The 24,607-nt window shown below is 39.9% G+C and overlaps 1 protein-coding gene across 3 annotated transcripts in view; it reads right to left on the reverse strand.

The window, feature by feature from the left end:
* Positions 1–18,544: 18,544 nt before the first annotated feature.
* Positions 18,545–24,607, reverse strand: part of LOC124298160 (tachykinin-like peptides receptor 86C) — a 64,829-nt gene continuing 58,766 nt past the window's right edge. Inside the window, exons 5-8 of one of the 3 annotated variants that reach the window (XM_046749837.1) lie at positions 24,070–24,220; positions 23,411–23,607; positions 21,738–21,859; positions 18,545–21,342 (exon numbers count right to left, since the gene is read on the reverse strand). In XM_046749837.1, the coding sequence (XP_046605793.1) occupies positions 21,191–21,342; positions 21,738–21,859; positions 23,411–23,607; positions 24,070–24,220 (622 nt within the window). In that variant the 3' untranslated portion in view covers positions 18,545–21,190. Of the gene's footprint in view, positions 21,343–21,724; positions 21,860–23,410; positions 23,608–24,060; positions 24,221–24,607 lie in introns of all 3 variants that reach the window. The other 2 variants (XM_046749831.1, XM_046749847.1) reach the window with 2 other exon arrangements.

The raw sequence follows: 24,607 nt of genomic DNA on the forward strand, positions 1-24,607 counted from the left end.
AGCCAATTACGCACAGCCGTTCTTGGAGTATATGCGTTTCGTGAAATTCCATTCAATCGACCTGCTATTGACTGAGCTTTTTTCCCGAGATGTCAAGGTGAGCGCGAATATTTTTCACTTCAAAAAATTCCCAATACTACGCTGCATCGCACGAAGCATAATAATTTTCTTCACCGCATGGGAATTTCACTTTATCATGCCTTGTTATAAATCCACGCCGTGTGGGGCAACTCGCTACTTACCTGAATTTTTTTTTCTAATTTCACTCCCGCCATATGCCTCGTAAATTTTGTGTCAAATTATACATGCAGAGCTGGAGTAGCGTGACAACTCGTTCGAACCGTAAATATACATATAATAAAAAAAAACAACAGATAATTTATGTCAACTTCGTAACAGCGGCATGGCAATTCCGATTATTGGCCAAATTCCATTATACCCGAGAGCTCGCTGTACAATAATTTCGTGCGATAATTTCGAGCAAAGCTCGCGTCAAGGAAAAGAACAACAATCGATTCGAACCATTTTCGTTCTTGGAATACGACAATAGCTTTTCTTGGCTCCAGAAAACCGTTTTCCGAACGAATTTCCCTGACAAACAAACAGTTTTGATCCGTTATCGCGTTCTCTGATGCTGCAGACAAGATCAAAAATCAGAGGGGGGAGACTTGATCGATGCAGGACTACGATTTTCTGACGCAACGCCAACCACGAAACAGCGGTATCGGATTCGTCTTTGTCAATGTCCCTCCTTTATAATAGAATTTGAAATATTGGCCCATGCGCAAGGATATCGCGAGATGAACGCGAGACCGTAACTTTTCAATTCGTGACAGCCAGTCGTGGAGCGAAAATTGAATAAATTATTGCGCCACTGTGCCTGAAACACTTTACCGCAAGAATTTATGTTTCTAACAATAGCGCTGATAATTAATCACCGTTATCAATAGAGTGCAGGGATAAATTTATTGATATTACTCGCGACTCCGGCTGGTCATTTTTATTTTCACCTAACTCTTTCCTCCATCTTCCGATCTGTTCATCGGAAGTACCGTCTCCCGTGCATCGTTCGTCACCCCTAACAAAAATAGATCGTACGGTACCGGGAACTGCCACCATTTGGTGGCGAACGGAAAGGGAGGATTCCCACAAGACTTCGACCCAGGAATACCTATCGGAATTCAACCGATTGCTTTTGGCCCCAATATCTTGCGGCAAGTTAGTTTCTCTTCAACTAAATCGTGATGTGTTATTTTACTTAGCTACGCTACCAATTAGACCGATGAATCGTTTATTCTTATTGCGTGGGTGAAACTGACAGAAGTATATCTTATACGGTCGTTTATAATACACAATTCGGTGGCATTAATTCGCAGGAAGTTAAATTTAATAGGCCAAAGTTGGGTGTAAGGATCTCTCAGTGAAGTTCGTGCCAGATTTCCTGTAGTGCTCTCTGCGTTCCCATTTGCATTTGATTACCATGCTAACGGGGCAGTGGAGATCATACCTCAAGCCACAAAATCAAAAATCTCCGCTCCTCTCTCGCTCTCTATACATATATACGCAGCATCTCCTCTCGAACCCCGGAAGTTGAGGACACATGGTCCATTTGTCCGTGCTTTCTCGACCATTACCTCCTTCAATTACGATCCGCGACATGCACGTTTGCAACAGTAACCGAAAACACCGAGTGACCTCGTCTGTCACTGATGTGAAAATATTCCGTTAATTATCCAAGCATCTTATGCTAATTTTGGGTTGCAACGGTATTTGTTACCTACATCGATCCTTAATTACTGCAGTGTTTGAATTATAGCCTACACAAATCCCCGGGGCTTCGCTTAAATTATCGCGGTGGAGTAAGAAGTCGATTTCCAATACATGACCGACTAACTGTACAAACTACATGCATTTCGTCTGCGAAATTCGAAATTACGGAGGTGTTACGTCGACCTGTGCAAGAAACACCCTCTGTGGGCTTATTTACTTGCAATCTAGCCTTCAGATCTCAAACGACGCGACCGCGACGATTAATCGGTGTAAAGCCTAGTTGAAAACTTGGAATTAACGGTACCGAGGTCCGTGAAATGGGGACGAAATAGGGACGTTAGGAGAACCGGAGTCTGCGGAGTTACTAAGACTATTTTCCTCGACGAGGGCTCGCCCGCCTTTCCTGAATTTAGCAAACAGCTTTGGGGTCGTTACACGGACGCGGTGAAAAACTTGAGTCAGGCTTATCTCGGCGTAATCTGAGCACCCTGCGCTCGTCTTCCGCACCCTGCGAATCCGCGGCTTGTGTAACATCGCACGAATCGACCGTGGCGTGGCCCCGACGAACTTTCACCCCTCTTACGATCACGTTTTACCCTATGAACATTTCGGACCCGGCTGTTATATTGTGACCGGAAACCTTTCGTTGGTAGCCTCTTTCAGATATGAAATACAAGAGGAAACGGTGCAGATCTATACTCGTCTGTTGGATCTCGGAATACGAACTGGTTTATTTTTCTCATGAAACGATGAACGACTGCCTGATGAGTGAGCGAATTATTTGACGTCGAACGATGATTTGACGCGAATGCGTTGAAAATATGCAGCAGTTGCCTGAGAAAATCCTATATGAAAAATTGATGTACTGTGGTATACACAGTCACGATTTTCAGTCGAAACGGCCGAACATTTTATCAATGAAGTACATGTACGCGTCCGTTTCTCGCTAAGGGAGGAGAAAACTAACAAATAAGCCGATTTAATTCCCTTCTCGGAGTTTCAGATATCCTTTTCCTTTGGGAAAATAACTTCGTCACCATTGGAAAGGACAGCGTAACAGGGCGATAAGGGTGTGAATGAGCGATGCCAATTTCGATTGTGGAATCTCGCTGTTGACACAATCGCTCCATGCTCAAGCACTGAATTCGTGCAGCACAGAACGCTTTACTGCTTCATTGAGAACGGTATAATTGTGAGTCTTTTGCATTCTCATACAGTTATTACCCTGTAGGGTTTTTTAGCAAAATATCTTCCGTCTTGAAATGAATTTGGATAACCTTTTTTTGACTAGTTGAACCCTGGGAGTGTGAAAAACAGATCAAGAACAGTAAACGACCAGCAATTGGGGGAATGCTAAGAAAATATGGTGAATATTGATTTTATATTCATTATACTACAAGTGACATAGGATGCAGACGATACAATATGATAAGTGTCTGATATATTAGTTTTCGTACACTACTTAAGACAATGCATACTGCACACATATTTCCTCTTACAATACTTAGATTTCTTAAGTAATGTTTCATTACATCGTTGCAAACCTCTTTGTCTTTTACTTAAGCTCTACTTATCAACTACTTGAATTACTACACACTGACATCCAAACAATTGTACTAAAATTATGGCGTATTGAATAAACTGAATCGTTGGAGCAATAGGTTTCAGAGTTTTTTCCCTGTCTTTTCGTGATCCCATCAGTATTTATATGTATTTCAGCTGTCACTTTAAATCCCTTGTTAATAAGGTGAACCGCGCTTTTTCTGGGATTGTTGGAGACAGATAAGACTCTCATGCATGCAAAACAGACATGAAGAATTGCAGAGGACTAATAGCTAGAGAGATAATAAGCACTATCCTCGTCATTCACCTGTGGCTTTCGATACGTTGCTCGCAACGTATGATTACTGCGCGCAATAGATTCCTCTCGCAAAATTACGTCGACATAATGCTACAATTAATTTATTCCGGCACTTTGAAGAATCGCGAAAATTTTCGCCGATAGTGCAAAGGGGTGAGCCTTACTTTTTCTTCATTTTTCGACCGATAATTTTTGGTCTCAGATTCGATTTGTACGACCGTTTTCTGACTGATGTGACCCCCAGGAACTCAAAAAACGCAGCAGAAGAAGCGTGGCATCAACAGCAGAGAAATGACAAAGAAAAAAGCACCTGCTGAAAAATGTCGAAAATTCAGGTTTACGTTTTTTGGCTGTAACTTTCGATGCGTTGATCGCAGCGTATTGGGACTGCGTCCAATCGATTTCTCTCGCAAAATTACGTCGAAATAGTGCCACAATTAATTTATTCCAGCACTTTCGAGAATCGCGAAAATTTTCGCCAAAAATACAAAGGGGTTAACCTTCCTTTTTTTTTGACCAAAAAATTTTTCGTCTCAGAATTGATTCGTACGACTCTTTCCCGACTAATTGGGCCCCAAGGAACTCGGAAAACGCAGCAAAAGGAGCGTGGGATCAACGGAAAAGAAGATACGAGGAAAAAAGCACCTGCTGAAAAATGTCGAAAATTCAGGTTTTCGTTTTTTGGCTGTAACTTTCGATGCGTTGATCGCAGCGTATTGGGACTGCGCCCAATCGATTTCTCTCGCAAAATTACGTCGAAATAGTGCCACAATTATTTATTCCAGCACTTTTGAAAATCGCGAGAATTTTCGGCAAAAATACAAAGGGGTTAACCTTCCTTTTTTTTTGACCAAAAAATTTTTCGTCTTAGAATTGATTCGTACGACTCTTTCCCGACCAATTGGGCCCCAAGGAACTCAGAAAACGCAGCGAAAAGAGCGTGAGATCGACAGGAGAGAAATGGCAAGCGTAAAAGCACCTGCTGAAAAATGTCGAAAATTCTGGTTTTCGTTTTTTGGCTGTAACTTTCGATGCATTGATCGCAGCGTATTGGGACTGCGCCCAATCGATTTCTCTCGCGAAATTACGTCGGAATAGTGCCTGAAAGAATTGATTCCAGCACTTTTGAAAATCGCGAAAATTTTCGGCAAAAATACAAAGGGGTTAACCTTCCTTTTTTTTTGACCAAAAAATTTTTAGTCTCAGAATTGATTCGTATGACTCTTTTCCGACCAATTGGACCCCAAGGAACTCAGAAAACGCAGCGAAAAGAGCGTGAGATCGACAGGAGAGAAATGACGAGCGCAAAAGCACCTGCTGAAACATGTCGAAAATTCGGGTTTTCGTTTTTTGGCTGTAACTTTCGATGCGTTGATCGCAGCGTATTGGGGCTGCGCCCAATCGATTTCTCTCGCGAAATTACGTCGGAATAGTGCCTGAAAGAATTGATTCCAGCACTTTTGAAAATCGCGAAAATTTTCGGCGAAAATACGAAGGGGTTAACCTTCCTTTTTTTTTGACCAAAAAATTTTTAGTCTTAGAATTGATTCGTACGACTCTTTCCCGACCAATTGGACCCCAAGGAACTCAGAAAACGCAGCAAAAGGAGCGTGGGATCAACAGGCGAGAAGATACGAGGAAAAAAGCACCTGCTGAAAAATGTCGAAAATTCTGGTTTTCGTTTTTTGGCTTTAACTTTCGATGCGTTGATCGCAGCGTATTGGGGCTGCGCCCAATCGATTTCTCTCGCGAAATTACGTCGGAATAGTGCCTGAAAGAATTGATTCCAGCACTTTTGAAAATCGCGAAAATTTTCGGCAAAAATACAAAGGGGTTAACCTTCCTTTTTTTTTGACCAAAAAATTTTTAGTCTCAGAATTGATTCGTATGACTCTTTCCCGACCAATTGGACCCCAAGGAACTCAGAAAACGCAGCGAAAAGAGCGTGAGATCGACAGGAGAGAAATGACGAGCGCAAAAGCACCTGCTGAAACATGTCGAAAATTCAGGTTTTCGTTTTTTGGCTGTAACTTTCGATGCGTTGATCGCAGCGTATTGGGACTGCGCCCAATCGATTTCTCTGGCAAAATTACGTCGAAATGGTGCCACAATTAATTTATTCCAGCACTTTTGAAAATCGCGAAAATTTTCGGCAAAAATACAAAGGGGTTAACCTTCCTTTTTTTTTGACCAAAAAATTTTTAGTCTCAGAATTGATTCGTATGACTCTTTCCCGACCAATTGGACCCCAAGGAACTCAGAAAACGCAGCGAAAAGAGCGTGAGATCGACAGGAGAGAAATGACGAGCGCAAAAGCACCTGCTGAAACATGTCGAAAATTCAGGTTTTCGTTTTTTGGCTGTAACTTTCGATGCGTTGATCGCAGCGTATTGGGACTGCGCCCAATCGATTTCTCTGGCAAAATTACGTCGAAATGGTGCCACAATTAATTTATTCCAGCACTTTTGAAAATCGCGAAAATTTTCGCCAAAAATACAAAGGGGTTAACCTTCCTTTTTTTTTGACCAAAAAATTTTTAGTCTCAGAATTGATTCGTATGACTCTTTACCGACCAATTGGACCCCAAGGAACTCAGAAAACGCAGCAAAAGAAGCGTGGGATCAACAGGAGAGAAGATACGAGGAAAGAAGCACCCGCTGAAAAATGTCGAAAATTCAGGTTTTCGTTTTTTGGCTGTAACTTTCGATGCGTTGATCGCAGCGTATTGGGACTGCGCCCAATCGATTTCTCTGGCAAAATTACGTCGAAATGGTGCCACAATTAATTTATTCCAGCACTTTTGAAAATCGCGAAAATTTTCGCCAAAAATACAAAGGGGTTAACCTTCCTTTTTTTTTGACCAAAAAATTTTTAGTCTCAGAATTGATTCGTATGACTCTTTACCGACCAATTGGACCCCAAGGAACTCAGAAAACGCAGCAAAAGAAGCGTGGGATCAACAGGAGAGAAGATACGAGGAAAGAAGCACCCGCTGAAAAATGTCGAAAATTCAGGTTTTCGTTTTTTGGCTGTAACTTTCGATGCGTTGATCGCAGCGTATTGGGACTGCGCCCAATCGATTTTTCTCGCAAAATTACGTCGAAATAGTGCCACAATTAATTTATTCCAGCACTTTTGAAAATCGCGAAAATTTTCGCCAAAAATACAAAGGGGTTAACCTTCCTTTTTTTTTGACCAAAAAATTTTTAGTCTCAGAATTGATTCGTATGACTCTTTTCCGACCAATTGGACCCCAAGGAACTCAGAAAACGCAGCAAAAGGAGCGTGGGATCAACAGGAGAGAAGATACGAGGAAAGAAGCACCCGCTGAAAAATGTCGAAAATTCAGGTTTTCGTATTTTGGCTGTAACTTTCGATGCGTTGATCGCAGCGTATTGGGACTGCGCCCAATCGATTTCTCTCGCAAAATTACGTCGAAATGGTGCCACAATTAATTTATTCCAGCACTTTTGAAAATCGCGAAAATTTTCGCCAAAAATACAAAGGGGTTAACCTTCCTTTTTTTTTGACCAAAAAATTTTTAGTCTCAGAATTGATTTGTATGACTCTTTCCCGACCGATTGGACCCCAAGGAACTCAGAAAACGCAGCGAAAAGAGCGTGAGATCGACAGGAGAGAAATGACGAGCGCAAAAGCACCTGCTGAAACATGTCGAAAATTCAGGTTTTCGTTTTTTGGCTGTAACTTTCGATGCGTTGATCGCAGCGTATCGGGACTGCGCCCAATCGATTTCTCTCGCAAAATTACGTCGCAATAGTGCCACAATTGATTTATTCCAGCACTTTTGAAAATCGCGAAAATTTTCGCCAAAAATACAAAGGGGTTAACCTTCCTTTTTTTTTGACCAAAAAATTTTTAGTCTCAGAATTGATTCGTATGACTCTTTTCCGACCAATTGGACCCCAAGGAACTCAGAAAACGCAGCAAGAGGAGCGTGGGATCAACGGAAAAGAAGATACGAGGAAAAAAGCACCTGCTGAAAAATGTCAAAAATTCAGGTTTTCGTTTTTTGGCTGTAACTTTTGATGCGTTGATCGCAGCGTATTGGGACTGCGCCCAATCGATTTCTCTCGCAAAATTACGTCGAAATAGTGCCACAATTAATTTATTCCAGCACTTTTGAGAATCGCGAAAATTTTCGCCAAAAATACAAAGGGGTTAACCTTCCTTTTTTTTTGACCAAAAAATTTTTCGTCTCAGAATTGATTCGTACGACTCTTTCCCGACCAATTGGGCCCCAAGGAACTCGGAAAACGCAGCAAAAGGAGCGTGGGATCAACGGAAAAGAAGATACGAGGAAAAAAGCACCTGCTGAAAAATGTCAAAAATTCAGGTTTTCGTTTTTTGGCTGTAACTTTCGATGCGTTGATCGCAGCGTATTGGGACTGCGCCCAATCGATTTCTCTCGCAAAATTACGTCGAAAAAGTGCCACAATTATTTATTCCAGCACTTTTGAAAATCGCGAGAATTTTCGGCAAAAATACAAAGGGGTTAACCTTCCTTTTTTTTTGACCAAAAAATTTTTAGTCTCAGAATTGATTCGTATGACTCTTTACCGACCAATTGGACCCCAAGGAACTCAGAAAACGCAGCAAAAGGAGCGTGGGATCAACAGGAGAGAAGATACGAGGAAAAAAGCACCTGCTGAAAAATGTAGAAAATTCAGGTTTTCGTTTTTTGGCTGTAACTTTCGATGCGCTGATCGCAGCGTATTGGGACTGCGCCCAATCGATTTCTCTCGCGAAATTACGTCGGAATAGTGCCTGAAAGAATTGATTCCAGCACTTTTGAAAATCGCGAAAATTTTCGCCAAAAATACAAAGGGGTTAACCTTCCTTTTTTTTTGACCAAAAAATTTTTGGTCTCAGAATTGATTCGTATGACTCTTTTCCGACCAATTGGACCCCAAGGAACTCAGAAAACGCAGCAAAAGGAGCGTGGGATCAACGGAAAAGAAGATACGAGGAAAAGAGCACCTGCTGAAAAATGTCAAAAATTCAGGTTTTCGTTTTTTGGCTGTAACTTTCGATGCGTTGATCGCAGCGTATTGGGACTGCGCCCAATCGATTTCTCTCGCGAAATTACGTCGGAATAGTGCCTGAAAGAATTGATTCCAGCACTTTTGAAAATCGCGAAAATTTTCGGCAAAAATACAAAGGGGTTAACCTTCCTTTTTTTTTGACCAAAAAATTTTTAGTCTCAGAATTGATTTGTATGACTCTTTCCCGACCGATTGGACCCCAAGGAACTCAGAAAACGCAGCGAAAAGAGCGTGAGATCGACAGGAGAGAAATGACGAGCGCAAAAGCACCTGCTGAAACATGTCGAAAATTCAGGTTTTCGTTTTTTGGCTGTAACTTTCGATGCGTTGATCGCAGCGTATCGGGACTGCGCCCAATCGATTTCTCTCGCAAAATTACGTCGCAATAGTGCCACAATTGATTTATTCCAGCACTTTTGAAAATCGCGAAAATTTTCGCCAAAAATACAAAGGGGTTAACCTTCCTTTTTTTTTTACCAAAAAATTTTTAGTCTCAGAATTGATTCGTATGACTCTTTTCCGACCAATTGGACCCCAAGGAACTCAGAAAACGCAGCAAAAGAAGCGTGGGATCAACAGGAGAGAAGATACGAGGAAAGAAGCACCCGCTGAAAAATGTCGAAAATTCAGGTTTTCGTTTTTTGGCTGTAACTTTCGATGCGTTGATCGCAGCGTATTGGGACTGCGCCCAATCGATTTTTCTCGCAAAATTACGTCGAAATAGTGCCACAATTAATTTATTCCAGCACTTTTGAAAATCGCGAAAATTTTCGCCAAAAATACAAAGGGGTTAACCTTCCTTTTTTTTTGACCAAAAAATTTTTAGTCTCGGAATTGATTCGTATGACTCTTTTCCGACCAATTGGACCCCAAGGAACTCAGAAAACGCAGCAAAAGGAGCGTGGGATCAACAGGAGAGAAGATACGAGGAAAGAAGCACCCGCTGAAAAATGTCGAAAATTCAGGTTTTCGTATTTTGGCTGTAACTTTCGATGCGTTGATCGCAGCGTATTGGGACTGCGCCCAATCGATTTCTCTCGCAAAATTACGTCGGAATGGTGCCACAATTAATTTATTCCAGCACTTTTGAAAATCGCGAAAATTTTCGCCAAAAATACAAAGGGGTTAACCTTCCTTTTTTTTTGACGAAAAAATTTTTAGTCTCAGAATTGATTCGTATGACCCTTTTCCGACCAGTTGGACCCCAAGGAACTCAGAAAACGCAGCTAAAGGAGCGTGGGATCAACGGAAAAGAAGATACGAGGAAAAAAGCACCCGCTGAAAAATGTCAAAAATTCAGGTTTTCGTTTTTTGGCTGTAACTTTCGATGCGTTGATCGCAGCGTATTGGGACTGCGCCCAATCGATTTCTCTCGCGAAATTACGTCGGAATAGTGCCTGAAAGAATTGATTCCAGCACTTTTGAAAATCGCGAAAATTTTCGGCAAAAATACAAAGGGGTTAACCTTCCTTTTTGTTTGACCAAAAAATTTTTCGTCTTAGAATTGATTCGTACGACTCTTTCCCGACCAATTGGGCCCCAAGGAACTCAGAAAACGCAGCGAAAAGAGCGTGAGATCGACAGGAGAGAAATGGCAAGCGAAAAAGAACCTGCTGAAAAATGTCGAAAATTCTGGTTTTCGTTTTTTGGCTGTAACTTTCGATGCGTTGATCGCAGCGTATTGGGGCTGCGCCCAATCGATTTCTCTCGCAAAATTACGTCGAAATAGTGCCACAATTAATTTATTCCAGCACTTTTGAAAATCGCGAAAATTTTCGCCAAAAATACAAAGGGGTTAACCTTCCTTTTTTTTTTACCAAAAAATTTTTAGTCTCAGAATTGATTCGTATGACTCTTTTCCGACCAATTGGACCCCAAGGAACTCAGAAAACGCAGCAAAAGAAGCGTGGGATCAACAGGAGAGAAGATACGAGGAAAGAAGCACCCGCTGAAAAATGTCGAAAATTCAGGTTTTCGTTTTTTGGCTGTAACTTTCGATGCGTTGATCGCAGCGTATTGGGACTGCGCCCAATCGATTTTTCTCGCAAAATTACGTCGAAATAGTGCCACAATTAATTTATTCCAGCACTTTTGAAAATCGCGAAAATTTTCGCCAAAAATACAAAGGGGTTAACCTTCCTTTTTTTTTGACCAAAAAATTTTTAGTCTCGGAATTGATTCGTATGACTCTTTTCCGACCAATTGGACCCCAAGGAACTCAGAAAACGCAGCAAAAGGAGCGTGGGATCAACAGGAGAGAAGATACGAGGAAAGAAGCACCCGCTGAAAAATGTCGAAAATTCAGGTTTTCGTATTTTGGCTGTAACTTTCGATGCGTTGATCGCAGCGTATTGGGACTGCGCCCAATCGATTTCTCTCGCAAAATTACGTCGGAATGGTGCCACAATTAATTTATTCCAGCACTTTTGAAAATCGCGAAAATTTTCGCCAAAAATACAAAGGGGTTAACCTTCCTTTTTTTTTGACGAAAAAATTTTTAGTCTCAGAATTGATTCGTATGACCCTTTTCCGACCAGTTGGACCCCAAGGAACTCAGAAAACGCAGCTAAAGGAGCGTGGGATCAACGGAAAAGAAGATACGAGGAAAAAAGCACCTGCTGAAAAATGTCAAAAATTCAGGTTTTCGTTTTTTGGCTGTAACTTTCGATGCGTTGATCGCAGCGTATTGGGACTGCGCCCAATCAATTTCTCTCGCAAAATTACGTCGAAATGGTGCCACAATTAATTTATTCCAGCACTTTTGAAAATCGCGAAAATTTTCGGCAAAAATACAAAGGGGTTAACCTTCCTTTTTGTTTGACCAAAAAATTTTTCGTCTTAGAATTGATTCGTACGACTCTTTCCCGACCAATTGGGCCCCAAGGAACTCAGAAAACGCAGCGAAAAGAGCGTGAGATCGACAGGAGAGAAATGGCAAGCGAAAAAGAACCTGCTGAAAAATGTCGAAAATTCTGGTTTTCGTTTTTTGGCTGTAACTTTCGATGCGTTGATCGCAGCGTATTGGGGCTGCGCCCAATCGATTTCTCTCGCAAAATTACGTCGAAATAGTGCCACAATTAATTTATTCCAGCACTTTTGAAAATCGCGAAAATTTTCGCCAAAAATACAAAGGGGTTAACCTTCCTTTTTTTTTTACCAAAAAATTTTTAGTCTCAGAATTGATTCGTATGACTCTTTTCCGACCAATTGGACCCCAAGGAACTCAGAAAACGCAGCGAAAGGAGCGTGGGATCAACGGAAAAGAAGATACGAGGAAAAAAGAACCTGCTGAAAAATGTCAAAAATTCAGGTTTTCGTTTTTTGGCTGTAACTTTCGATGCGTTGATCGCAGCGTATTGGGACTGCGCCCAATCGATTTTTCTCGCAAAATTACGTCGAAATAGTGCCACAATTAATTTATTCCAGCACTTTTGAAAATCGCGAAAATTTTCGCCAAAAATACAAAGGGGTTAACCTTCCTTTTTTTTTGACCAAAAAATTTTTAGTCTCGGAATTGATTCGTATGACTCTTTTCCGACCAATTGGACCCCAAGGAACTCAGAAAACGCAGCAAAAGGAGCGTGGGATCAACAGGAGAGAAGATACGAGGAAAGAAGCACCCGCTGAAAAATGTCGAAAATTCAGGTTTTCGTATTTTGGCTGTAACTTTCGATGCGTTGATCGCAGCGTATTGGGACTGCGCCCAATCAATTTCTCTCGCAAAATTACGTCGAAATGGTGCCACAATTAATTTATTCCAGCACTTTTGAAAATCGCGAAAATTTTCGCCAAAAATACAAAGGGGTTAACCTTCCTTTTTTTTTGACCAAAAAATTTTTAGTCTTAGAATTGATTCGTACGACTCTTTCCCGACCAATTGGGCCCCAAGGAACTCAGAAAACGCAGCGAAAAGAGCGTGAGATCGACAGGAGAGAAATGGCAAGCGAAAAAGCACCTGCTGAAAAATGTCGAAAATTCTGGTTTTCGTTTTTTGGCTGTTACTTTCGATGCATTGATCGCAGCGTATTGGGACTGCGCCCAATCGATTTCTCTCGCGAAATTACGTCGGAATAGTGCCTGAAAGAATTGATTCCAGCACTTTTGAAAATCGCGAAAATTTTCGCCAAAAATACAAAGGGGTTAACCTTCCTTTTTTTTTGACCAAAAAATTTATCGTCTCAGAATTGATTCGTATGACTCTTTTCCGACCAATTGGACCCCAAGGAACTCAGAAAACGCAGCAAAAGGAGCGTGGGATCAATGGAAAAGAAGATACGAGGAAAAAAGCACCTGCTGAAAAATGTCAAAATTTCAGGTTTTCGTTTTTTGGCTGTAACTTTCGATGCGTTGATCGCAGCGTATTGGGACTGCGCCCAATCGATTTCTCTCGCGAAATTACGTCGGAATAGTGCCTGAAAGAATTGATTCCAGCACTTTTGAAAATCGCGAAAATTTTCGGCAAAAATACAAAGGGGTTAACCTTCCTTTTTGTTTGACCAAAAAATTTTTCGTCTTAGAATTGATTCGTACGACTCTTTCCCGACCAATTGGGCCCCAAGGAACTCAGAAAACGCAGCGAAAAGAGCGTGAGATCGACAGGAGAGAAATGGCAAGCGAAAAAGCACCTGCTGAAAAATGTCGAAAATTCTGGTTTCCGTTTTTTGGCTGTAACTTTCGATGCGTTGATCGCAGCGTATTGGGGCTGCGCCCAATCGATTTCTCTCGCAAAATTACGTCGAAATAGTGCCACAATTAATTTATTCCAGCACTTTTGAAAATCGCGAAAATTTTCGCCAAAAATACAAAGGGGTTAACCTTCCTTTTTTTTTTACCAAAAAATTTTTAGTCTCAGAATTGATTCGTATGACTCTTTTCCGACCAATTGGACCCCAAGGAACTCAGAAAACGCAGCGAAAGGAGCGTGGGATCAACGGAAAAGAAGATACGAGGAAAAAAGCACCTGCTGAAAAATGTCGAAAATTCAGGTTTTCGTTTTTTGGCTGTAACTTTCGATGCGTTGATCGCAGCGTATTGGGACTGCGCCCAATCGATTTTTCTCGCAAAATTACGTTGGAATTGTGCATGAAAGAATTTATTCCCGCACTTTCCAAAATCGAGAAAAATTCAACTTTAAATGCAAAAGGGTCAACCCTCCTTCATTTTAAGTGAAAAACATCTGTTCCAGAATCTTCTCTTACGAATCTTGTCTGAATAATTGGATCCTTAGGCGTGCGAAAAAGAAACCCAGAACAGCAGAAGATCAACAATTTAGAGAATACAAACGAAATACAGATAAATTTGAATTTTAACATTTATTATAATGCAGTGTACAGGAAATGGGAATACTACAATATCACACATCATACATCTTCACCTACATAGGTGCGTAGCACCTTGATGCAGATCAAAACCCAATTTGTACTCTAAATCATAACTATTATTCATCTAAGTGTAGTATGTTTCACTCTCTGTCTAAGACAATCAAACTGCACACCTATTCTATTACATAATATCTAGATTCCTCTTGTAATGTTTGATCTTTGTTTTCGATCTCACTAGGTCTTTGACTTTAGCTTCATTTGTCAACTTGCTGATTCACTACTCACTCGCACACGATCACTTGTACTAGAATTAAGGAATATTCAATAAATTGATACACCAATTTACGAACTCTTTAATTTTCTTTTCCCGCTTCTTGATAAACCCCTTACGAATTGTATGCACCTTGGTGGTTACTCATGATCCGTTGTTCGTAGGATGAATCTTGCTGTTTTTGCGATTTTTGTAGGCCATTCGAACCCTTGTCAGTGCGAAATAGACACGTAGACCAGCAAAGGACCAACAGCTGAAAACAGACCAAGAAATTACGTTGTTAGTTGGTTGTAACTTCAGATCCGTTGCTCGCAACGTGATCAGATTGCAAGCAATCGATTTCTATGATGAAATCATGTCGATATATTGCTTGAAGGAATGGATTCCAGCCTTGTTTAAAATATCAAAAATTTCAGCTAAAAATCCAATGGCCGATTTTTTTCACGATAGTATCGACTTATCGCGTTAACGAAACTCATAAAGAATTTTTCCGTCGCCGTAAGAAGCAGTCGGGAAGTCGTCCGGATATTGGATCTACCGTTCACGAGGTATAGCTTTACAGATATACGTCATTGAAAAAAGGTTGTTACTTATTTTCAATGAAGCAACAACTCGTATCAATTGCTTAGTGTAATTTTTGTAAAAAAAAATTGGCAGATACTAATATATATAGTTACCGATGTCCTGAATGTAACGAAGCTGGAATTCACACTACAGCATCGTAAAGAAAATAAATTTCACGCTGAAACGTTGCATCTGCCATTTCTGTAGATCGTATTGTTAGATAATAATATTCACTAGCAGTCTCTAAATTAAAGTTGGCAGAACATCAATTCTCTGGCATCCTCTGGACGTGTCAAATTTCTCGACAGTCCGCTTGACAGCTCGCGATAATAATGACTTCGAAGAATATTACCAGCGAAACTCATTAGCAGTAAATAACGAGGAATGTTCAAAACACCTACCTAACATTCCATGTAGACAGCACTCATCAAATTATCAACAACTCCTACCGTGGTACGAAATTACAGTATAAGGTATGTAAGTACAGGTATAAAATACGATTAATTATGGACTTTGTATCGTGGTGTCGAGTAGCCATTGTTTCTACTTTTGGTACCCTACACACGTGTATACAATTCATTAAATTCATTCACACTGAGTGCTTTTAAATCGTCTGACGTCTGGTTGAAGAATTTCACTCGAATCACAATATACAGTCGAGCGTGAAATTCGGAAGAGAAAATATTCCTCGAATTCTGTGGCTGATATTATACCGAGTTGTTTTCGGAAAAGAAAGTAAAGAAATATAAATGCTAATACTTATGTAAGATATGTTTTTCCTGATAGATTTTAGTTTTACCAGTCATTCTCACGCGATGTGCGGCATTTCGCAGACCCGTTGGTCAAATTAAATTATGCAAACCGCACCTTTCTCATTTAATTACATTTTTACACGATGTAAATCATTGCTCATTATTTGAAATGAAAAAAAAAAAAAAAAAACAATTTTACGCAACAGTATAAGAATGCAGGATGCTCTATCCGACACTTCTCCGTCATTGATTTTCCATGTGAAAAGCAGAAAATAAAAAAAACGAACACAATCACCGGAACTTGATTTAAGTCGAGAAATCCAAGACTCGGATTTAATTTACGCCTCTGCCAAACGAATTCTACCGTTTGTCAGACGAATTGTATCGGTATCAAAGCCGGGGAATCTACCATCCAATCACATGCAGAGCTTGAGCATGGTTATCTTATCTCAACCTGGCTGTAAATCTTCATATGCACAACTTCTATGAATACTTGCGCTTCTCGATGCTTGACGTTAATTTCCGCCACACCCAAATTTCCAATCCATTCTCCGCTAATTCACTTTCATCTTCGTCCAGTCCTTGACGATGCGGATCGTAACATGAGATACGAAACCCCAAGGGCGGCTTTGCCCTTAGCGTAAAATAGACACGCGTGTTGGCGTAGTGAGAGTGAACGGGTTCATCCGACGAACACAATTTCGGTTCCCTCGAGTTTGGAAACCAAATACTCGAGCTTAAATTTCGGCCGTATTTTATCGTTCACGTCATTAAGCGTACTTTGACCTTCCTCAAATCGGACGACGAAGCTTTTCTTTCTTTCGCAAAGATCTAATACACTGGCTGGGTTTATTGAATTAGGCAAAATGAAGACGTTTACTTCCGTATAAAAGTGACAATTTTTAAAAACCTCGAAACAATGTTTTCTCTTCTCGGATGATTTTCCCTCCGTCGCGACGTAGTCACGTTTATACCGTATACGTTATACCTGAAGCAGACTCGGCGAGAATTGCCCTTTCCAGCATTCCTCAATTCCTGTACTCCTGCGGAACGAGATCGTCATCCCGCACTGAATACGAGGCAAATTATAATCACAGGTGGTGAACCTGGCGAGACAGCTTAAATTTACGACAAGGCATAACTGAATCCCATAGTCAGCTTATGGAGATAGTGAAGTTCGGTGGTCATGAACTATTGCGATTATATTCAAGCTGCAAATGAGAAATTATTGAACGAGACCATTTGCAGGTAGGCACGTTCATCTACATGTCGGTATTGCGATTCCGTGGTCGACGTCCATTCAATTACGAGTTTACTCCGGCGAAGCTTTACGTCGGACATTATAATCCCACTGTGTGTTCACGTGCATTTGCATCGTCTGATCAACACAAGTTTCTGTACGAAATGAAGGCGCGCTGGGCCAGACGGCGAAAAGCTCTGCTTTTATACGTGGGTACATTAATCCTGAAAATGTAAAATGAATTTTTTTTTCGTACCATCGTACTGAGAATTTAAATAATTTAACCTCGGATTTTCCAGCGGTAGGATTCAGAATGAAAAAGCGTAGATTTATGCTCCGTGTTTTTCAAAATTATTTCTTGGAAAAAGTCTGGTTCGAATTTTTCGTGCAAACTCCTAACACTTTCGCGAAATCCGATTGTTCGGCTAAAACCGTAGGCGGGATCCGATCCGTATAACGACGCTGCTTGTTACAAAATCCACCGGCCCACCAAAGGTGAATGCGTATCGTTAGAGGAATCGAATTCCCCAAAGAGCTGAATAATAACCTAACTACTAGACACGCGTCGTTTGAAATGTGAATCTCTTTGAGAATAAGAGAGAAGGTACTACTCTCAGGCGTTTCACTTTTATGCCTATACCTTTGTGTTTTACGCCCAACTTGTATTCTCTACAAGTCATTTATTCACGCGTATAGAGGATTCACCCGTTTCATGAATGAAAATAAATAAATAAATAAATAAAACAATTTTTCCCCAACTCACCCGCTCAAGGTAATTTACGCCAGCTCCGTATCAGTCAATACCAACGCAAGTCCCTGAACTTCCTCTCCTTAATTCCAGTAACTCCTTGATCCGTTTTTTAATAGTCATAGGATCTCCTGCGGATTGCTGAGTTGGAAAAGTCACGATAGTATAACTGATGCCAAGGTAACTGAAGCTCTTTCTCGTCTCGATTCCCGTTCCGACGTCGAGGTAATCTCTGCTTCCATAAAAATCCTTTGAAAACCTCTATGCCGACTACATAAACCTGCAGGAATGGCGACAGGCGAGACGAGGGTAAAAGAAAATGGAGGAATAGAAAATAGGAGGTATTTTGAGAGAGATAGAAAACCAATACAGAAACGTTAAAAGCACTCTTGAAAAATCGAGTGCATTGATATCTAGTTGAGTAACTCTGGTGAAGCCAGATCAATCACCACGTGGAAAAATGTGTCGAAAGTTTCGTTGCATCGCGGCTTCGATTACTTCAATTTCTTTCATCTTAATTTCTAGTTGGCAATAATAGCAATGCCGACGAATGAAAAAGCCGCTTGACGAAGAAAATCTCCCATTTTTTTTTTCATACTCCGACGGAGACTTGTGAACCTGCACTCGAAGCCGCGATTCAATTTTATACCTCGAACGATTTCGCGGTCGAGTAGGTAGAAAAAAAAAAAAGTATAATAATATTCGCGTCGGCTCCTTTGATCCTTTATATTTACACGTACTGTTACAATTCGCTCTTCATTATGCAAAGCCAAAAGAAAGGAAATAAAGTATCTATATTATCATATCGAATATGAATATATTACAGCTCAATTTTATTCATTCGCATATTATATGTACAGGAAAATTTGATAGCTCATATAATGTATAATAAATAGGCGAGAATCACCTATCGATATGTTACATGAAAATAAAATTTACAACAATTTTTCATATTGTACAAATTTGTAAGGTTCAGTATTTATGTTGACAACGACGTCACATTATATAATAAATACACGCATATTTTCGTCAGATTTTCACACTTAATTTACATTACATTATAGGTACATAGGTCTACAGTATACTTTATTGTTAATAGATACTAGATGTATTACTGGATCAAAAATTCGATCTTTGGTTTATATATAATATATTCTTTACCCCGACAATTAATACATTAAATTCGAGTTTGAATAAACTAATCGCAGCAATTATTTTCTGTTTCTCGGTCATATCACTTGTTTTGTACATCGGTTTTTCCTCTCTCGTCGGAACTGAAGCCGGCTCACTGAAGCATGAATCCGAGTTGGTCAAACTTGCTACCCAAAGTGTTCAAACACGGTTATTATACCTAACAGAAACGGACCAGTAGGTAGGACACGTGTACAAATATTGTCTGTATCTCGTTGCAAATAATTAAGCGCAACAAGAATTTATGTTACACATCGTTAAAAAGTCTAGACAATAAGAAAATATTTCTTGAATCTGCGAGAATACTTAAATGTTCGTCTATTTTATTTATAAATATGTGTTATCATTAATATATTTTTTTGTAATCCGTGACGATAAGAAAGATCGTAACGAGAGTCCGAAATATCTTTACTTTGTGTAGGGGACTGCCTGATGGGGAATTAATAAAGGCTGTAATAAATTATACATATGAGTCGCAGAAATAATTTCAATGAAAAAAGCATTATCTATGTACATACTTGAATAAATGAGCTGCGTAATATATCAACAGTGTCGAAGGCTTGACAGGGAAAATACCGTCCAGGGTAACAATAATGGAAATATAATTCACGAAAAAAATTACCTTAATACTGGGTTCTTCTACGGCGTGGAATAAAAATTGCAATGAGCAAAAACGGTCATCCTGAAACTTTTTCAAATATTTCTTCTCGCGAGGGGTGTAAGAGGATATTCAAACTGGAAATGATCATCTTCTAAGCCGCTGGTATAATGGCGCGATGGTAAAACCGAGATAAGTAAGGCGGCATTTTTTACAAAGTGATGGATCAGCAATATGGTCGTAATGGATACACGCGGTGAGTGTGTAAAGTGAATGATTTGACGTCTCTCTTAATTTATGGTAAATTGTATTCTTCGTCGACGGCATATTATATCACAACAAGACGCATCGTGCCCATGACGAATTACAAGATAAAATCATTAGCGGATGTATACCTGATTATTACTGAATAAAACTGAAACGCTTTCCATTATGTAATTTATATTTGCTGAAAGAAGTATTATAAATTCTAATGAACAAAATTTTAATCCAGTTTTTCGCATTCGAATTACCGTCAAATATTTAACCACCGCTGGTAAATCAACTTAATTTAATTTCAAGAATTCAAGTATAATATTACGGTTATTTTATAATTTTTCATTAATTAATGCAATATTATTTGTATTATACCTTGTACTCACTATTTGCATTGGGCTCGTATATTGAAACATCGTCTATACAGGAATCACATTATGCCGTAAATTTGCTCGTTCGTATTTCTTTTTTTACATTTATTATGAAAAATTACATATACCTGCATTGAGAAAAAAGATTATCGAATCAAGAAAATATTTCTTACCGTCAATTTGACGAAAAATTCGTGTAGATAATCGACGAATATCAATCGTAAAGAAAATTTTTTTGCGACAAACAATCTTATTAACCCGAAGTGCAAATCGGCGCTATAATATATGATAGAACACTTTAATTTCACATAGTAAATTGTTTTTATTATCATCTTCACCGTCATCATCGTTGTTGTGTGATTATTTTTATCATTAGTATCATCATCATTATTATCAAAGTGTCTGACCACCCTGAAGTTTCCAAATACTGAAATTCCACTATTTCTACTCGTATTCTTATCACAGTTCTTATTTTTAGCCTTAAATATTTTTAAAATTTTCTCGTTCCAATAAATATTTCGGTGAATTGGTAAAGAAATGGACAGAACGTTTCGCGGCAGCCAGCCTTGCATCAGACCTGCAGAAGCGTCTTCTGCGAATATAATGGATTTCTTGGATAGCATTCACAAAGATCCAGCAATACACTCATTCGTAATCCCCTTCCTCGTTTTTCGGAATGTTCCGTTAACGAGATGGAACTAAGGCTTTGTATGGTGCTGGTAAGTATATCGATCAATAGCAGCAAGTACAAGAAACTTTTCACGCAATGGTTCGAAGTTGTTTTCCCCGAATTTTTAATGGTTCTCGATAACTTCGCATAATAATTTTTTCCACGCTTCACAGCTTGTCGAGAGGATAATGGGAATTCGTATATAAAGAAGAATGAAATGTTCTTCGCTGATAGCCTTGCCGAGTATTAAAGAAGTAAAAACAGAAACAATCACATCGACCGTTTTCCATGGTCTCCAGGGTTGTCAGTACTATTAGGCTTTCAATTCTGTGCAATTTAATTTCAAAATAATTATATATTCGAATATATTTACACTTATTACAATATAGATATATGGTATATATTAAACTAATTAATAATACACAATCGAACCATTGTTTTTCATAATGAAACGTGGAGTGTAATGTGAAGAAAACTCGTCAAACTATTTCGATCCTGCAGGTATTGGACCGCTTTCAGGTATGCGGTTTAATCTTCGAAGAAACCCTGGCGCTACCTCCGTTCTTATGTATTTCGTCGCAGATTAATTGGCTGGTTAATTTTGGCATCCTTACTCGACTCTCCGTCGTACTCTGTCGCCACTGAATTGACGTATACTTCAATCGTTCTGTAAACGCGAATAAAATACCATTTTTTCGTTAAAGGATAAGCATCGGCTCAGTACGCAGTCTAGGTCTACGCCAAACGAAACCATTTTTTAATGCAGCCATAAACTCGTTTTCAAATTACACCTACGCTGTATCACGAATTCATAACCGTCATGTCAGAATTTAAACTTGTGACTGTTCGTCAATGACTTTTCATTAGCATTAATTTTTTGTCATTCTAACCGAGCGAGTAGAGGTTTACTCTTTGGTGATTTCCGACTTTAATGTGAAAAAGCGAAATACTTTTCCAAAATTTATTATTTCCTGCCGGTAAGATGAGGATGAGGTTTTACTCGAAACTCACTTGGGACAAATATCGCGTTTGAAATAGTTTATCGTTACCTATCAGCCTTACCGGATCTGGAGCGCGCTAAATCCGAATGGGGAAGTTCGGCTAGAAGATCGAGTTGTCGACTCTGGGACTGAGACCTTGTAAGGAAACAGCAGCAAATAATCTTCTGAATGTAAACGCGAAACCTGAAACAAATGGTTAAATTTATATTTAATTTAGGAAATTAGCCAAACGTTATTCGTTCCTCCCTTGGAGGATTCGGGCACTTTCCCTTTAAACTGGAAGTATCGAACGCGCAGCAAACTGCACACGTTCACTATAGTTTCCGTACACCGTGAGGGATATTAGTGAGGTGTTTGCTGTAAACGCATAGACATTTACTACGTGCACATTGCCGCTAAGGCCACAGTGTTGTGAAATTTATTTACGGGCTTATGTCCAAAGTGAATCAGAATTAAAGTATACCGATCGAATCCCAGACGTTTGTAGCTGAACGTAAAAGCAACAACATGAGCCATGAAAATGCGTGACACGTTTCTTTATTGTAAATAACTCCGAACTTGTTTCGTGGATGATCAAGACATAAAATTTCAGCACACGATATAAACGTGCACGATAAATCTTACCAGGACGATATACTTTTTCTTCTCGTACAAAATCGACGGCATTAGAAAATTCCGTAGTGATATCCTTTCTTTCGAACAAAGTGACGCGAGCACAAAGGATTTACTACTCGTACCGTCTCCGTACGGAAAACGCGTTGCAGCATAACACGCATATGAGCTACGTGAGAATTGGATCGTGGAAGATGAATTTACGCTTGAAATATCTAACAAAAGCTCAGAAGAAATTGATAGAAGATATGTGTGTGCGCGTGTGTGACGAAAGGTCGAAACTTTTCCGCTTGACCAAAGTTGAGGCATTTTTCTGCAAAGTGTCCTAAAGTTGTATCATCGAAATGTGATTTCTACAGCCGGTTCGTAGATATTGAAAAAAAAAAAATACAATTTGGTCCCGCTCACATTTCACTTGCGGGTTGAATGTATACCTATAGAACTCGGGATAAATACGGTTTCTCAAGAGAACTTCTCCGCTTTTAAATTTCAACTTTCAACTCCTGTCACCCCGCTTAAAACCGCCGTACTGAAAACTTAATTAGTCGTTGGCCCAATTGTGGGACGCATAAATATCTTGGAATGAATGCCTAATGCGATAAAAGTTCGTTATACCCTAAACGCCTTTGCTCTACCCGGGCGTTTAGTTGAAAATAATAAGTATAATGAGAAGTGTTTTCACTTGTTTGCAGAATTCATCATAAATTCATTCATTATATTGTTTCCACATTTTATCTTTGTCCTCCTGTAAAATTATCTCGCTTATATTCCAAAGTATACAAGTATACAACTCTGGTTAGACTCGGATGTTCCTTTTAAGTTGTAGAAGGTGTACGCAAAAAACAACTCTGACCACAGATTCACATACGTAACAATATCATGCACGAGTTTCAGCAGCAAGGAGACGTCTTTCCTCTATTTTCCTCTCCATCCGTTATAATGGAAGCAAAGAATGCTTTGACCATTGATCAAGTTTTAGTGGGTCCTTGCCACGATGCTCACACCTGTGATTCAAGACGAGGGATAGATATTTATCGGTGAATACCGAATGTAGAATGTGAGGTGGGCCTACCCTAGGGCCTACCTAGGTGGTATGTGAATCGTAATTAATGACATGATCACCTGTTGTTCATCCAGTAGTAGATAATCGGGTTGACCATAGCGTTGGACATCGCTAGCCAGTAGAATGCCAAATAGACGTGCTGGACGTAGTTGCTATTGGTGAACGATCGATGATGATAAGCAAATATGAAGAAGCCGTGATAAGGTAGCCAACAGACAGCAAATATCGTAACCACGATTATGAACATCCTTACTACCTGCGGAAATGAAAGCATTTTCTTCAATTAGTTCGTTTACATTAACATTCGAACATTCGACGTCCTCGTGTACTAGAAAATCCACTAACGGGGTATCCATTGCGGTTTTGTCAGACGTACAAACATTGTTGCGATATGGAGAGGTGTTTTTTCATTCTTTCTAAAAAGAAGCATTGATAAGACTTTTTTTTATGTCTTTTGATCCCCGTGCAGAATAGTCGATATACGATACGATACCGAAATACTCTGCTGCGACTTTTTCTTCAGTTCTATGACCCAAGTTCAAATAGTAAGTGTTTCTTTTGCATTTCGACAAGCTGTGCCACCTGTGATTAGCAGGTATTTCAAGTACATACCGCCGAAAAACTGGCCGTCGTGTCTACGTCAGAAATGCGCTTTCATACCCCTTTAGTGACGTTAAGTTGACCTGAAATTGTCCCTGACGTATGTGACCTTAAGTACCTTCCGCTTCGATTTCGTCGACTCCTTTTGACGCTGGGTATGTTCTCCGATGGATTTTGATCCCCACAGCTCCAGGCCCATCAAGGTATAACACACGGCCATAACCGTGACTGGAACGAGGTAGGTCACTCCGAGGAACACCAGGTTGTAGCTAGAAAATACAAAAAAACAAGGGTGAAACCTCGATGTAGTACCGAATTTACTGAGCATACATCTGACTCGCGCCTCCGAATCGTGCTTGCGGTTTATCAACCCTGCCCACTTGAAGCGAATCGATTCAAACGACCCTTTCCTAGACTAGTTCGATCCCAAGGATTGCAAAACAGGCATTCAGAGCATCGGAGAGCAAACAGCTAAGAAAATACCAAGTAAATACTAAGAAATCTCATGTTTCTAGACCGTAACCTTCGATCCGTTGTTCGTAGCGAGTCGAGACTGTGTGCAACGAATTCTTCTCGTAAAATTATGTCGATACAGGATCCAAACATTGTAACTACAGCCTCTTTTAAAATCAGGTGTAATTTGGCGAAAAGAATGA

Source organism: Neodiprion virginianus, chromosome 1 (genome assembly GCF_021901495.1).
Source record: "Neodiprion virginianus isolate iyNeoVirg1 chromosome 1, iyNeoVirg1.1, whole genome shotgun sequence".
In the NCBI taxonomy this organism is placed as follows: domain Eukaryota; kingdom Metazoa; phylum Arthropoda; class Insecta; order Hymenoptera; family Diprionidae; genus Neodiprion; species Neodiprion virginianus.